Source organism: Pseudophryne corroboree, chromosome 6, assembly GCF_028390025.1.
Source record: "Pseudophryne corroboree isolate aPseCor3 chromosome 6, aPseCor3.hap2, whole genome shotgun sequence".
NCBI lineage: Eukaryota > Metazoa > Chordata > Amphibia > Anura > Myobatrachidae > Pseudophryne > Pseudophryne corroboree.
Window position 1 is genome coordinate 639,942,515 of NC_086449.1, and position 17,439 is coordinate 639,959,953.

Consider the following 17,439-nt stretch of genomic DNA (forward strand, 5'->3'; position numbering starts at 1 on the left):
TGAGGGACCAAGCTCCGCCCCCTCTAGCGGCGGGCTTCGGTCCCGCTCAAAGTATCTCAAAACTGGCGGGGGATTCAAAGAATTACTGCTTCTGCAGTGTCCAACCTAATAATGCCAGATATAGAGGTTTTATTGCTGCCCAGGGCGCCCCCCCTGCGCCCTGCACCCATCAGTGCCCGTTAGTGTGTGTATTGTGTGGGAGCAATGGCACGCAGCATTACCGCTGCGCGCTTACCTCAGCGAAGATCTGAAGTCTTCTGCCGCCTTGAAGTCTTCTTTTCTTCTTATACTCACCCGGCTTCTATCTTCCGGCTCTGCGAGGAGAACGGCGGCGCGGCTCCGGGACGAACAGCGAGGGGAGACCTGCGTTCCGACTCCCTCTGGAGCTAATGGTGTCCAGTAGCCTAAGAAGCAGAGCCTATCACTTAAGTAGGTCTGCTTCTCTCTCCTCAGTCCCACGATGCAGGGAGCCTGTTGCCAGCAGTGCTCCCTGAAAATAAAAAACCTAACAAAATTCTTTATTAGAGAAACTCAGGAGAGCTCTCCTGTAATGCACCCAATCTCCTCTGGGCACAGGATCTAACTGAGGTCTGGAGGAGGGGCATAGAGGGAGGAGCCAGAGCAAACCCATTCTAAAGTTCTTTATAGTGCCCATATCTCCTGCGGAGCCCGTCTACACCCCATGGTCCTTACGGAGTCCCCAGCATCCTCTAGGACGTAAGAGAAATAAATATATATATATATATATATATATATATATATATATATATATATATATATATATATATATATACATACATACATATACACACACATATATACACATATACATACACACACATGCATATACATGCACACCCACATATACATACGCACATACATATATGTTATATTGACGTGAGAGGAATTGGGCAGACAAGAAAATAAGATTTTAAACCTACCGGTAAATCTATTTCTCCTAGTCCGTAGAGGATGCTGGGGACTTCGTAAGGACCATGGGGTATAGACGGGCTCCGCAGGAGATAGGGCACCTAAAAAGAACTTTGACTATGGGTGTGCACTGGCTCCTCCCTCTATGCCCCTCCTCCAGACCTCAGTTAGAGAACTGTGCCCAGAGGAGATGGACAATACAAGGCAGGATTTAGAAATCCAAAGGCAAGATTCATACCAGCCCACACCAATCATACCATGTAACCTGGATCATACATAACCAGTTAACCGTATGAACAACAGTAACGGTCCAAGACCGATTTCAAACTGTAACATAACCCTTATGTAAGCAACAACTATATACAAGTCTTGCAGAGTTTCCGCACTGGGACGGGCGCCCAGCATCCTCTACGGACTAGGAGAAATAGATTTACCGGTAGGTTTAAAATCTTATTTTCTCTTACGTCCTAGAGGATGCTGGGGACTCCGTAAGGACCATGGGGTTTATACCAAAGCATCCAATCGGGCGGGAGAGTGCGTATGACTCTGCAGCACCGACTGAGCAAACGCTAGGTCCTCATCAGCCAGGGTATCAAACTTGTAGAATTCAGCAAAAGTGTTTGACCCCGACCAAGTCGGCAAAGTTGTAATGCAGAGACGCCTCGGGCAGCCGCCCAAGAAGAGCCCATCATGGTGGAATGGGCCTGAACCAAATTTGGTACCGGCAATCCAGCCGTTGAGTGAGCCTGCTGAATCGTATTACAGATCCAGCGAGCAATAGTCTGCTTCGAAGCTGGTGCGCCAATCTTATTGGCCGCATACAGGACAAACAGAGCCTCTGTTTTCCTAATTCTAGCCGTCCTGGCTACATAAATCTTTAAGGCCCTGACTACGTCCAGGGATCTGGAATCCTCCAGGTCACTTGTAGCCACAGGCACCACAATAGGTTGATTCACATGGAATGAAGAAACCACCTTAGGCAAAAATTACGGACGTGTCCTCAATTCAGCTCGATCCACATGAAAAATCAAGTAGGGGCTTTTGTGTGACAAAGCCGCCAATTCTGATACTCGCCTTGCTGATGCCAAGGCCAACAACATGACCACCTTCCAAGTAAGAAATTTCAACTCAACCTTCTTAAGCGGTTCAAACCAGTGTGATTTTAGGAACTGCAACACCACGTTGAGGTCCCACGGTGCCACTGGAGGCACAAAAGGAGGCTGGATGTGTAGCACTCCCTTTACAAACGTCTGGACTTCTGGAAGAGAAGCCAATTCCTTCTGAAAGAAAATCGAGAGGGCCGAAATCTGTACCTTAACAGAGCCTAATTTCAGGCCCATATCCACTCCTGTCTGTAGGAAGTGGAGAAAACGACCCAGATGAAAATCTTCCGTAGGTGCATTCTTGGTCTCACACCAAGACACATACTTTCGCCAGATACGGTGATAATGCTTAACAGTCACCTCCTTCCTAGCCTTTATTAAAGTAGGTATGACCTCTTCCGGAATCCCCTTTTTCGCTAGGATTCGGCGTTCAACCGCCATGCCGTCAAACGTAACCGCGGTAAGTCCTGAAATACACAGGGCCCCTGTTGCAACAGGTCTTCCCTCAGAGGAAGAAGCCAGGGATCTCCTGTGAGCATCTCTTGTAGATCTGAGTACCAGGCCAGTCTGGGACAATGAGTATCGTCTGTACTCTTCTTTGCCTTATGATCCTCAACACTTTTGTGATGAGAGGAAGAGCAGGAAACACGTAGACCAATTTGAACACCCACGGTGTTATCAGAGCGTCTACTGCCACTGCCTGAGGGTCCCGAGACCTGGCACAATACCTCCGAAGCTTTTTGTTGAGGTGTGACGCCATCATGTCTATTTGAGGAGTTCCCCAAAGACGTGTTATGTCTGCAAAGACTTCTTGATGAAGTCCCCACTCTCCTGGATGGAGATTGTGTCTGCTGAGTAAGTCTGCTTCCCAGTTGTCCACTCCCGGAATGAAGACAGCCGACAGAGCGCTTACATGATTTTCCGCCCAGCGAAGAATCCTGGTGGCTTCCGCCATCGCGACTCTGCTTCTTGTCCCGCCTTGACGGTTCACATGAGCCACTGCTGTGACATTGTCTGATTGAATCAGAACCGGTAGGTTTCGAAGAAGACTCTCCGCTTGTCGAAGGCCGTTGTAAATGGCCCTGAGTTCCAACACATTGATGTGTAGACAGGACTCCTGGTCTGACCAAAGTCCCTGAAAATTTTTTCCCTGTGTGACCGCTCCCCATCCTCGGAGGCTCGCGTCCGTGGCAACCAGGATCCAGTCCTGAATTCCGAACCGGCGACCCTCCAGCAGGTGAGCACTTTGCAACCACCACAGGAGGGACACTCTGGCCCCTGGGGACAGAGTTATTTTCCGATGTAAGTGCAGATGGGACCCGGACCACTTGTCCAGAAGGTCCCATTGAAGAGTCCTTGCATGGAACCTTCCGAAGGGAATGGCCTCGTAGGCCGCCACCATTTTTCCCAGAATTCGAGTGCATTGGTGAACTGACACCCTTTTCGGTTTTAGCAGGTCTCTGACCATGTTCTGGATGTCCTGGGCTATCTCTATTGGGAGGAAGACCTTCATTTGTTCCGTATCCAGTATCATACCTAGGAACGGTAGTCGAGTTGTCGGAATCAACTGTGACTTCGGTAGATTTAGAATCCAACCGTGTTGCTGGAGCACTCTCAGAGAGAGCGCCACACTGCTCAGCAATTTCTCTCTTGATCTCGCTTTTATCAGGAGATCGTCCAAGTATGGGATAATTGTGACTCCATGCTTGCGCAGGACCACCATCATCTCCGCCATTATCTTGGTGAAAATCCTCGGGGCCGTGGAAAGTCCAAACGGCAACGTCTGAAATTGGTAATGACAATCCTGTACAGCGAATCTCAGGTATTCCTGATGGGGGGCATATATGGGGACATGAAGGTACGCATCCTTTATGTCCAGAGACACCATAAACTCCGCCTTCTCCATGTTGGCTATTATCGCTCTGAGTGATTCTATTTTGAACTTGAATCTTTTTATGTACAGGTTTAGGGACTTCAGATTCAAAATAGGTCTAACCGAACCGTCCGGTTTCGGGACCACAAATAGGGTTGAGTAACCTCTTCCCTGCTGGTGCAGGGGAACCTTGATTATCACTTGCTGTATACACAGCGTTTGAATTGCAGCTAACACTACATCCCTTTCCGATGTGGAAGCTGGTAGGGCAGATTTGAAAAATCGGCGCGGGGGCACCTCCTCGAATTCCAGTTTGTAACCCTGAGAAACTATTTCCAACACCCAGGGATTCAGGTCTGATCTGACCCAGGTCTGACTGAAAAGTCGAAGACGTGCCCCCACCGGTGCAGACTCCCTCAGGGGAGCCCCAGCGTCATGCTGTGGGTTTTGGAGCAGCCGGGGAGGACTTTTGGTCCTGGGCACCTGCCGAAGCAGGTGCTCTTTTGGCTCTGCCCTTACCGCTGGCGAGGAAGGAGGATCCCCGACCTCTTCTGGACTTGTGCGACCGAAAGGACTGCATCTGATAGGGTGTTACTTTCTTTTGCTGTTGGGGAATATATGGTAAAAAATTTGATTTACCTGCTGTAGCTGTGGAAATCAGGTCCGTCAGCCCATCCCCAAACAATACCTCACCCTTATAGGGTAGTACTTCCATATGTTTTTTGGAATCCGCATCACCCGTCCATTGGCGAGTCCATAAGGATCTTCTCGCCGAGATAGACATGGCATTGGCCCTAGAAGCTAGCAGTCCAATGTCCCTTTGAGCATCCCTCATAAATAAGACTGCGTCTTTAATATGGGCTAGAGTTAAGAATATAGTATCCTTATCCATATTATCAAATTGATCTGTCAGCTCATCTGTCCAAGCTGCAATTGCGCTACACACCCATGCCGACGCAATTGTCGGTCTTAGCACAGCACCCGTATGAGAATAAATACACTTTAAGGTAGTTTCTTGCCTGCGATCTGCAGGGTCCTTAAGGGCCGCTGTGTCAGGAGACGGTAGCGCCACTTTCTTGGACAAGCGCGTCAGGGCCTTGTCCACAGTGGGGGATGATTCCCAAATCTCCCTGTTCTGCTTAGGGAAGGGGTATGCCATATAAATTCTTTTGGGGATCTGCGGTCTCTTTTCCGGAGTCTCCCAAGCTTTTCCAAAGAATTCATTTAATTCATGAGATGTGGGAAAATTAATAATCTGTTTCTTTCCCTTAGACATGTGTACCCTTGTGTCGGGGACCGAGGGTTCATCCTCAATATGCAACACATCCCTTATTGCCTAGGGTGCAATTTTACTTCGTCATAGTCGACACTGGAATCAGAATCCGTGTCGGTAGTAGTGTCTTGTGTTAAGGGACGCTTTTGAGACCCCGACGGGCCCTGTGAGTCGGTCCAATCCGAGGATTGACCCCCTGATGTCCCCCCTAATTCAGCCTTATCAAGCCTTTTATGTAAAGATGCCACACTTGCATTCAACATATGCCACATGTCCATCCATTCCGGAGTCGGCACAACCGACGGGGACACACCACTCATTTGCTCCACCTCCTCCTTGGAGAAGCCTTCCGCGTCAGACATGTCGACACCACGTACCGATACCCCACACACACCGGGATTAACCTACAAGGGGACAAAACCCCAACCAGGCCCTTAGGAGAGAGAGAGAGAGAGAGAGAGAGTATGCCAGCACACACCCAGCGCTTAATAACACTGTGGAAAAATATGACCAGATAGCGCTTTTTTATATAATAATATTCCAATTCCCACTCACTGCGTCGCCAATGTGCCCCCCTCCTCTTTTTTCCAGCCTGTGAAGTTTAGCAGGGGAGAGACCAGGGAGCCAGCGTTCAGCATGCAGCTTCTGTGGAGAAAATGGCGCTGGTTAGTGCTGAGGATCAAGCCCCGCCCACCCGACGGCGGGCTTCGGTCCCAGTGCTTTTTTTTTAAATTAAAATGGCGGGGGATCCTTGGATTTACTGCCTCCGCAGCCTAATCCATCTTAACATGCCCAGAAGTGAGGAATATTGCTGCCCAGGGCACCCCCCCCCCCCCCAGCGCCCTGCACCCTTCAGTGCTGCTCTGTGTGTGTATAGTGGGAGCAATGGCCCTTACCTCATGAAGATCTGATGTTTTCTGCCGCCTGATGTCTTCTGCCTTCTCATACTCACCAGGCTTCTATCTTCGGCATCTGTGAGGAGGACGGCGGCGCGGCTCCGGGACGAACCCCAGGTGAGACCTGTGTCACCCTCTGGAGCTAATGGTGTCCAGTAGCCTAGAAACAGAGCCCAACCGTAAAGCCAGCCCTGCTTCTCTCTCCTCAGTCCCACGATGCAGGGAGCCTGTTGCCAACAGGACTCCCTGAAAATAAAAAACCTAACAAAATTCTTTTAAAACAGAAAACTCTGGAGAGCTCTCTGCAGTGTACCCTTTCTCCTCTGGGCACAGAATCTAACTGAGGTCTGGAGGAGGGGCATAGAGGGAGGAGCCAGTGCACACCCATAGTCAAAGTTCTTTTTAGGTGCCCTATCTCCTGCGGAGCCAGTCTATACCCCATGGTCCTTACAAAGTCCCCAGCATCCTCTAGGACGTAAGAGAAAATAGTTTCTTCATTATAAACCAATGTTCCCATGTCACTACAGGATCTAAAAGGAAAAACAAAACCAACACGGGTTTGTTGTTTCTGTATAAGACCCAGGTTACTTTTAACCTGACTCTGAATGAGTAAGAAAAACTCCAGATAGTGTTTAATGGCCTTTACTATTTTTATTTTAAACCCTGTGTCTACAACCGTTAACATTTCTACTAGCTAACAGATTTTAAATAAATATTGTGCCTCAAGTTATGGTTTATATATTACCAACTCATTTGGGTCTTACACAGTGTATATTGTTACACCAGCGATGCCGCTTTCTTCTTCAACCACTCTTTAGCTCTCCATTTGGCTTCACACATTTAGATAAAGACCCAATGGTGAATAGACTGTAGCAGAAGCACAAAGTAACTATACAGCAGTAGCTTTCACACTGAATCTGCCGCTGCAGTTAGAGACAAAGGGGGTAATTCCAAGTTGATCGCAGCAGGATTTTTTTTTAGCAGTTGGGCAAAACCATGTGCAGTGCAGGGGAGGCAAATATAACATGTGCATAGAGCATTAGATTTGGGTGTGGTGTGTTCAATCTGCAATCTAATTTGCAGTGTAAAAATAAAGCAGCCAGTATTTACCCTGCACAGAAATAAAATAACCCACCCAAATCTAACTCTCTCTGCACATGTTATATCTGCCTCCCCTGCAGTGCACATGGTTTTGCCCAACTGCTAAAAAAAATCCTGCTGCCATCAACTTGGAATTACCCCCAAAGGGGGGTAATTCAGAGTTGATTGCAGCAGCAAATTTGTTTGCAGTTGGGCAAAACCATGTGCACTGCAGGGGGGCAGATATAACATGTGCAGAGAGAGTTAGATTTGGGTGGGGTGTGTTCAAACTGAAATCTAAATTGCAGTGTAAAATTAAAGCAGCCAGTATTTACCCTGCACAGAAACAATCTAACCTACCCAAATCTAACTCTCTCTGCACATGTTATATCTGCTTAACAAATTTGCTACTGCGATCAGGTCTGAATTAGGCCCCATAGGCGGCATCGAATTAGCTGCGTAAATTTACTGCAGCTAATTGATTCACCGAAGGCTATTCATTCAATTAGCCATGATACCAAGCACTTACTGGGGATTATGGAATGCAAAGCACAATCCCCCATAACCAGCCCTCAGAGCTGCAATAACACTTGACATAAGGAACTTATCCTGGATCTCATGTGCTCTCGCGAAAATAAGGGTTATTTTGGGTGGGGGGGGGAAAGGGGGAGGAGGCTATAATTGGATAGCGCAATAATGACCACTGTGGAAATGTATCAACCCTTCTAAGAAGTGGAGAAGTTGTCCATAGCTTTTAGCTTCTAGCTAGCATTTATCAAGTGCATTATATAAAAAGGTAGGTAGAAGCTGGTTAGTTGCTTTGGGAAATTTCTTCACACTCAAGACGGTTTGATACATCTCTCTCACTGCTCGTAGAAGATTCCTGAGCAGACTGACGTTACAAGATGACACACTGCTGCCACAGAATTAGAGAGGAAGACTCTTAGAATGACACAAAAAAACACCCAGCAAAGAACAAGGACTGAGATCCTGGTGAGTGACACAGAGCCATAACTGAGAATGCCAGAAAGTAACAGCAGTGATATCTGGGTGTATCATATATGGGGAGTAGAAAAAGACGTCTCATGTAAGTGGCTCACTCCTGCTGTGCAACTCTCTTCCTCACAAAACAATTAGCCTTCGGGGGTTAGATGTATTTAAAACTCAACACTCCATTGACCTCCCCCCACCATCCCAAACAAGTGTGTACATAGAACGACTTATTTATGCCTACTTTTGCTTTCTTCAGCAGATCAGTCATAACAGGGAACCAGTCAGCTGTCATCCTCTCCAGCTCCAAGGCGATTATAGCCAAGGCCAATGTGGAGCCTCTGAACTGCAACAACTGGTGGCATGCCATGCAGTGCTGTAGCTGCTTAATCAAGAGTGCAACATGGAGAGAAGGATTCATCTGAGAGAGGCCACCGAAGAGATGAGGCCAGCTGGACATCACCATGGCGTGGAACTGCAGGAAGAGAAACAATGTCTACATGTCTAGGTCAATTGTCTCCATCTTCCACGTACGTTGACCAAGCGTCGTAAAAACAAAATGCAATTCACATCGGGAAGGCCGAAATGTGGCCATTTCTTTACATGCCGTCATTATCCATCGGACTAACAAGCTTCTACTGAATGTAACAATGTGTTCTCTGAACACATTACAATAATTTGTGTGTGTTTTGCCCCTTGGCTACTTAAGTCATCCTTGCTCCTGCTCCAAATATTCCATTAATTATCCAGATTCCTAGACCAAAAAAAGAATATACTTGTCCTGCAGATGTAACAAGGGGAGCATTGCACAATGAGGGACATTTATCAATGGAGTCGTGGTTAAAAAAAACAAAAATAATAATAAATCTAATTTAAAACTGTTGTATCAGATTTGAGACACTGCAGAAAATGCTGATGCAATTTCTGTTTACTTGTGACATATCCTGACAATGTGTATTATCACTTGTGGGCGTAATCTGCTTAACAATAGCTGTGACATATTCAGGATGAAACAGAGAACACTACAGTATCTAGCAGGTGCAGAGGTGTGCACATCGATGCAGTGTCATGAAGTCTCACTGTTCCAATTGATTTATAGGTCATTGATATAAATGTCAGATATCATCTATGACAGATCTAGGGGGGGAGGGGGGGGGGGGGGAAACCTAAGCATTTCTAATTATTAAACAGACTAAAATATTAAATTAAAAACAAATTCTGCAGGTACTCCGTTGAAAAATACCCCACATTATGAGCAGTCACAAGTTGTGAAATGATAGATTGTAGAATTTATTCTAAAATAAAATATCTACAAACTGACAATTTTCAGAATAGCTGCATGATCTATAAACTTGGTCAGTGGTTCCCAAGAGTCTCTGAATGTGGGACAGGCGTTCCATAATTGTAACCAATGACAATCACATAGATTAAGCATAAAAGATACATTTCTGCCAATGTTACAGTAAGAGAAATAGCTACTAGATAGTGTAGACAAACAGATACAGGGAGAATAAAAGTTGAGTTGGGTCTATTTAACAGCTATAGGGTTGTTGTTGTTGTTGTTGTTTTTGTATTGGATTAGGGTACATTTCCCAAGGAAGGCCATGTGTCAGGCAGTTAGAACTGCAATCTGCATCTTTTCAGCATTTTGCTGTAATGGCTGCCATATATGTCAGCAAATGTGAATACAAATCAGATCTTAGTTTCATGGTGCAAGACTGGTCCCATTATGCCCCTCTACCTACAGTTCTGCCTTAACCTAAATCATCTTCTGGTAGAACACGTGATTCCTGCCGTCCAGCAGGGATGGATCACAAACACTTTGGCCGTCCACATTCACGTGATGATGTAAGTGCCAGTTTGACGATACATGAGCATCAGGTATGATAAAACAAGAGGCTTTCTTGGTGACAGGTACATAATGTGTCAGAAAATCCAGACAGCTTTCTATGTACAGTGTTATCCGAATGAAAAGCAGAGTCAGAAATATTTTTGCAACATGTTAAGAATTCATCGTTTAGGTATTTTAAATGTCTTTCTTTTTTTTAATTAAAAAAAATATATATATATAGAACTTCTATCCAACTAAGTCAGTGACTTGCAAATAGCTTCTGATCTAGGTCTTCTGTAGCAGACATGTGTATCCTGTGTAACATCCTACTCCTTTGAGTTCTATATGCTTACAGTGTTCAGGAAGTCCACTGGTGTGGCCATGTACAGATCCCACTGCAGCTTATTCAGAATGATTCTTTCCATCCTTAAGATCTCTGCAGATGAGTACATGCACCCACTCTGCACTGCCAGCGTCTTCACTGATGGTATGATCTGTAACATATTAAATAAAAGTTGAGCCACACTTTTACAATGTTCTGGTCGGAAATCAAATGGTCAAAAATGGCTTGTTTGTTTTTTTTCCAAATAAGACGTGAACTTCTGTGTGGGGGGTTCTGAATGATTATGTAATACGTCCACGAGTCCCTCTCTGAAGTGCATCTTTAGCAGGACCTGGAGGTTAAGGAGACTGGGAGCTATGGATTTCACACCACTGATGTTGGCAGAAGTCAACACAGTGGGGGTGGGCAGGTACTGTATGCAGAGCAAAAAAAGCTATTCTCTAGGATGTAGGGCTCTGCAATAAATCCTATCAAACAATGAACAATACTGTAGGTGTTTTCAGTAGCAGGTAGCAATATTGGAAGCTATGGTTCTTCAGTTATTGGCTTTCATTTAAAAACCATGTTGTTAATACACTTAAAATGTTGTATTAAATAAATTTTCTTGCCAATACATAACGCATTAATTATGCATACAAAATGCACAATTAATGCATGCTAATTAATAAATAGGTATGGTCATTTAAGTGTTTGGTCATGACATACTAAAGTGGTCATAAAACATAAAATACAGGTTAAAGGATTTAGAACAAAAACCAACCCATCCTAACGCAATGAACATCCACCCTTCCATTTCACTATGTAGCTTAAGAAACGTGACACTTGAACATACTGAACTGGAAACAGAATAATAATAGCCAGAGTAACCGCCGTGTGCAGCACGGACAGCAGCTAGACGGGGCTCATTTGCGCTCGCCACACTGGTCGGTAAGCTGGTGGTCGGGCTCCCGGCGCCGGTGTGCTGGTTGCCGGGAGCCCGACCGCCGGCATACCATACCACACCCTCCAGATGGGTCGTGGACCCCCACGAGGGAGAATAAGTGTCGGTATGCCGGCTGTCGGGATTCCGGCGCCGGTATGCTGGTCGCCGGGAGCCCGACCGCCGGCATACTGAAGACCACCCATTTTGAATGCTGTGTGTGTGTATAGTCAAGCATCCATCGCGTACCTGGGTGGAATATACTGCAAGCTACAATGGGGCAAGCACTGATGTGAATAATATTCTCTGCACAGCGCTGCATAGTATGCTTGCACTATAAATAACATATAATAAGTTTACATAAGAGGCGCTTGTACTCTAAATACAATGGTGACCTGGTGCATGTATAAAAGGAACCATCCTCACTGTACACTCCCCTGAGTGTACACGTTTCTCTGCAAAGGCCACACAGTTAAGAGGGTTCATTTAATAGAAGTCTCTTTGGCATAATATGCAAAAGCACAAAACATAGAATGCATTATTTCTCTGGGATAAAAAAGAGTTCTAGTAAGATTTAGGCTCTCCCTTCCTTTTGCACCACACTGAAATTCTGACATCAGACATGATAGGACTTGGCTGAAACAGTTGCGCTGTTCTCAAAAAGAAATTCTTCTGAACAAAATAACAAAAAAAACACACACACTGCAAGAGCTGTGACAGTTATGTGCGTGTCTGGACCTTATTTAATGCCAGTCTTTCGATATGCTGTTAATAGGTCTCAGGTTTTTTTTTTAACCCAAAAACACATTTACAAATGTAGTCAATTATGTATATAGCAACAATATGCAGGACCAGTCTCTACATCATAACTCAGTTGTACGTATAATCGTAGCTCTCCCTCAGCATACACACATATCTCATGTTACACACGGAAGTTCAACCAGTTCTTGTGACTTAAACTAATGTAAAACCACTCCCACCAAGACGATAAAAGAAAAGAGAAATGTAGAAAATGTCTAACAGTCAGATTTACTGACAAACATACCTACTAAACTTGCACATTACCACCAATGACAATGGACACATATGGGCCAATGCTTGTATCCGGCAACAGGATTATCATCCAATTTTGCCATGCTTGTAGGCAGCCTATTGCAGGTCATACATCTACAGCCCCAATTCCTTGTTCTGCTGATTCGTTGATCAGGTGGCCAACGATGATCCATCAGCAGATGGGGAGGGGGGAGGGGGAGAAGAACAGTTATGGTAGACCCACCCTTGTTAACTCTTTTTCTTTGAGGTCCATAGGCCCACAAGGAATACATCGGGGTGTAGGTGGTTGGAGAGGACCGGGCACCAAAAACAGTTAAGCCTTAGAAGTCCCAGGATGTCTTGGTCCCTCCTCTCCTATACTCCGCTCCCAGCCAAAGGCCAGCCAGTTTTTGTGAACAAGCCCAAGGCAGGAGCAGGGTAGAGAAGGAAGAATGGTACACACAAGAAATACTCACCTCAGAAAAGGGAACAAGTGACCAAAAGGAAACCCATAGAAGCCAGGTGCGTCAGGGTGGGCGCCCTGTGGAGCCTGTGGACCTTGAAGAAAACGTTAACAGGGGTAAGTCTACCATAACTCTTATTTTCTTCTTCAAGGTCCATAGGTGTCCACAGGGAACGTCCCAAAGCAGTGTTCATTAAGGGAGGGGATGCTCCTGAGCTGAGAAGAGAATCCGGTGCCAGAAGGAGGCATCCTATGAGGCAAAGGTATCACAGGCATAGAACCTAAGGAAGGTGTGGACGGAAGACCACGTGCCGCCCTGCACAGTTCAGCAGAAGCGCCATGGCGGACCACCCACGAGGGTCCCACAAAGCGTGTAGAATTGGCAGTAACTGTATCCGGAACAGGGAGATCAGCCTGCGCAAAAGCCTGTGAGATAGTCATGCGAAGGGAGGCTTCACCTGCAGAGAGGTCTGGGGATTAGAAGGCCAGAACCACAATCTCTTCATTAAGATGGATCCGGGATACTAATTTGGGATGGTAGCCAGCCCGGGTTCGTAGAACAACTATGTCCGGTGAAAAATCAAGAAGGGGGAGGGACAGGAGAGCACGAAGGCGTTTTTGCCGTCAGCTACTTGAAGTCTACAGAGTCCAGGAGCTCAAACGGAGCACCTATAAAGTCTGGAGAACCAAAGATAAGGCAGACGGAGGGTCAAAGGGAGGTTTAATGCAAAGGACCCCCCTGAAGTAAAGTTTGACAATCCGGCAGAGGACCGATCCTTCGCTGGAACCAGACAAAGCAAAAAGATATTGACTTTAAGAGGACGCCAGGCAGAGGTCCAATCCAGCTTGGAGAAAGGCAAGCACCCGGGAAACTCTAAAAACCAGAGGGTCATAGCGTTTAGAACACCACAACTGGAAGTAAGAGTGACAAACTCTGTAATAGATGCGGGACGAGGCAGGCTTACGCGCTCCAAGTATCGTTTGAATCACAGAGCAGGAGAAACCCTTGGCTCTTAAGAGGGATGACTCAAAAGCCACGCCGTCAAAGAAAGACGAGATAGGTCTGGGTGAAGACAGGCCTTGAGATCTGGACGTAGAGGAAGCTGAGAAGGGAGAGTCTATGGAGAGACTCTAGGTTGGCAAACCAATGGCGCCTGGGCCAGGCTGGAGCTTTCAACAGCACAGTGCCTTCTTCTTGCTTGAACTTGTGAAGAACCCTCGGAAGGAGGGAGACTGGAGGGAAAAGGAACGTCAGATTGAAAGTCCACCTCATCGCCAGAGCATCCACGAAGGCAGCCACGGGGTCTCTGGTCCTAGACCCATATTCAGGAACCTTGTGGTTGTGTTGTGAGGCCATGATGTCTACATGTCCAGTAGGCCCCATTTGTCGACTAGGAGTTAAAAGACTTCCGGGTGGAGAGCCCACTCCCCGTCATGGACATCCTGACAGCTGAGGAAGTCCGCCTTCCAGTTGAGCACTCCGGGGACGAAGACTGCCGAGATGGCTGGAAGACGACTTTCAGCCCACATGAGGATACGCAACACTTCCCATGGCTGTCTGACTTTGTGTGCCTCCCTGATGATTGAGGTAGGCCGCCACAGAGTCATTGTCGGACTGGACTTGGACCGGCCTGCCCCAGAAAAAGGTCTTGCACTAGAATGAGCACCCTGTATAAAGCCTGAAGCTCCAGGATGTTGACTGTTAGGCAACTTTCGGTGGGCATCCAACGTCCCTGAAAGGAATTTGACCCGTCACTGCACTGCACCTGTGGAGAATGCCATCTATTGTGAGAAGTGCCCAATCCGGAATCCAGAAGGGATGGCCCTTGTCCAAGCGGGATGTCTGTAGCCACCAGGAGAGGGACAGTCGAATCGCCAGAGAGAGGACGATCATCTGGGACTGGATCAGATGATGGTGTCCATTCCACCGGGAGAGGGTCAGGTGTTGAAGAGGCCTGGAGTGGAACTGGGCATATTCTACCATGTTGAAGATGGAGACCATGGACCACAAGACTTGCACTGCTGAGTGTGTGGACACTCAGACTGTGAAGTAGTTTGCACACGCACACTTGCAGTGCCGTCATTTTGTCTGCCGGCAGGAAAAACCTCTGTACCTGAGAATCTAGGGGTGCTCCTATATGTGACATCCTCTGAGAAGGAGACAGAAAGGATTTCTTCCAGTTGATGAGCCAGCCGTGTGCTTGCAGAAAGGCAATGGTCAGCTGAAGAGGTCGTTGGAGTACCACCGGAGAATGTGCCAGAAGCAGAAAAATCGTCCAGATATGGAAGAATTCTGACTCCCTGATGCCGGAGCTCAGCTTAGTTAAGACCCCAGGGGCCGTAGAAAGACCAGAAGGGCAGTGCCCAAAATTAATAATGTTGCTGGAGGATAGAAAACCTGAGGAACTGATGATGACTGGGGGTAACTGGCAAATGCAGGTATCCATCCTGAATGTCCAGGGACGCCATAAAATCCCCATGCTCCAATGCCAGGACAATGGAGCGGACGGTTTCCAGACGAAACCTGGGTACTAGGATAAACCGGTTGACTGATGGTAGATTGAGAATAGGCCAATGAGAACCACTGGGCTTCTGGACCAAAAAGAGGGTTGGGTAAAACCAGTCCCTTAATGTACAGAAGGAACATCAAGGGAATGTATGAAGATATTATCATCCATGAGTGCAGCAGAGATTGAATGGTAGTCTGGAGGGCCAGGGCCTTGGTTGGGCCTGTTGGAGAACCTGTACAAAAGATCTGCTGAGAGAACCGAAGAAAGCCTTCCCCCCTGGGATCCTCCAGGAGGCCGGACCCATCAGGCGGAGTGTTTGTTATCAGACTTGGTGGCTGGACATCTGGTAGCCCAAGCCTGTTTAGAATGGGGCTTGGTGGTCTTGTGTGAGGTAGTCTGCCTTGGAGTGGACTGGCCTTTAGCCTTACCTTGCGGCGAAAGGACCAAAAGAAAGAAGTCCGAGGCTTTGGGGTAGCTGCTTAAGACAAAAAAAGCAGATTAAGAAACTGCCACAGTAGCAACTATCTTGTCCAACTCTGCGCAAAACACTATGTCCCCAGAGACTCGAGGGCCTTCTTGGAGTCGATATCCGCCTTGCAGGAGCGTAGCTAGAGAGGCGGCCGCCACAGAGGTCGCGGATGTCTTGGAAGCAAAGACCCCAATATCCAACGCTGCCTCTCCCAGATAAGACGCTGCTTCCCGGATATGGGATAGTTCGGACAGTTGTTCCTTCATAGCATCTGAGGGAAGACTGTTTTCCAGTGCGTTCACCCAGCCTTCAATAGCCTCAGCTACCCATACCGCAGCCATAGCAGGTCTTTTAATAGCGCCTGTGAGGGAATAGACAGACTTGACACAGGTTTATATCCGTGTCTTCCTTTAGTGACGATGCTGATGATATAGGCAGCATAGAGCTTCCAACAAGGCGCGCTACGTGAGAATCAACCATAGGGAGAACTTTCCAATTAACATAATCTGCAGGTGGGAGAGGGTAAAAAGACACCAGTCTTTTTGGAAGCTGGAACAGTCAGCCAGGAGGGCTCCATGCTTCTCGCAGCTCAGTGAGCTGATCCAATTGAGGGAATCCAACTTTAACAATGTTCCGGCATTTAAACACAGGCTTTTTTGGCTTAAGGGCCAGTTCCTCATCCTTTCTGTCAAGGATAGACTTAACCATCTGCAGTAAAGCGGGGATATCCACTGTAGAATGTCGGTTCTCCTCAATGGAGGGGAACTCAGGGAGAGAAAAATCTACATCCTCTGCCTTCTCAGATGATACGTCAGAATCTGAAAGCTGCGTACACAGAGGATAGCACAGCCCGCCTATGCACTTTGGTGGCTAATGGTCTTTCACCCTGTAACATTTGCTGAAAGGCGGCAGATGCTTGACCCAGATTCTGAATGGAGTGTGAAAAAACATCCATCCAAGGAGGATGCATATGGGGGGCATACAAAGCAATCTGTAACTGCTGTGGGAGCACCATGTTAGGAGGCAGTGTGGTAGCTGATAAACGGTCCACTAACTGCGTGATGACCTGAGAGAAGGACACCCAGGATGGCTCCTGGTAAGGAGCGGGCAGAGCAGGCTGGTGAGGGGAATATAGCAATTAGCACATAGACCATCCTGCACAGGATCCTGAGGGGATAAGCCTGCTGAACAGGATCTGCATGTAACCAGCACAAGGGATCTCGTCTCTTTATTGCCTTTGCAAGACATAGCAATGTTATTACAATCAGCACACAATGAGTGTATAGCTAGTAATGCAATGTGACATCCCTCACAAATACAAGTAAATGTGAGGTACTTTTGAACCTGGAAGTGTGGGTTAAGAAAGGAGTAAAACTGTTACAGTATGTCACAACAGCAGAGCTAGCGCATAACATTATTATTATATATTATTCCAATGGGCACAAAATAATCTACTCAAGCCGCAGTGGCTAGGTAGGATAAGCGATGTAAAACCTGGCCCTGGGGAGAGTTCTACAGGGAGACGTTCCCGGAAGACCCGCAGCTTCCGCCTGCATGGAAAACGGCTGCTAAGATTTTCACAGAGGGAGGAGCCATCAGAGCCTATCCACAACCAGAGTTAAAGGCTGCGACAAAGACGAGAATCCATGCAAGTGGGGCACCGCCTTACTTGTCCCCCCCGTTCTCCGGCTGTAGCCTGGGTCCCCAGGGAGCAGATAGCCGAGCTC

The 17,439-nt window shown here is 47.1% G+C and overlaps 2 protein-coding genes across 6 annotated transcripts in view; one reads left to right on the top strand and one right to left on the bottom strand.

Annotated features, from left to right (window-relative positions):
- Positions 1 to 9,288, top strand: part of SEPTIN8 (septin 8) — a 362,068-nt gene extending 352,780 nt beyond the window's left edge. For all 5 annotated transcript variants that reach the window (XM_063928173.1, XM_063928171.1, XM_063928176.1 and 2 more), the window contains one exon: positions 8,405 to 9,288. In XM_063928173.1, coding sequence (XP_063784243.1) covers positions 8,405 to 8,570 — 166 coding nt within the window. In that variant the 3' untranslated portion in view covers positions 8,571 to 9,288. The remainder of the gene's footprint in view (positions 1 to 8,404) is intronic.
- Positions 1 to 17,439, bottom strand: part of CCNI2 (cyclin I family member 2) — a 148,261-nt gene that overhangs the window by 24,677 nt on the left and 106,145 nt on the right. The window contains exon 5 of the mRNA XM_063928177.1: positions 10,330 to 10,470. Coding sequence (XP_063784247.1) covers positions 10,330 to 10,470 — 141 coding nt within the window. The remainder of the gene's footprint in view (positions 1 to 10,329; positions 10,471 to 17,439) is intronic.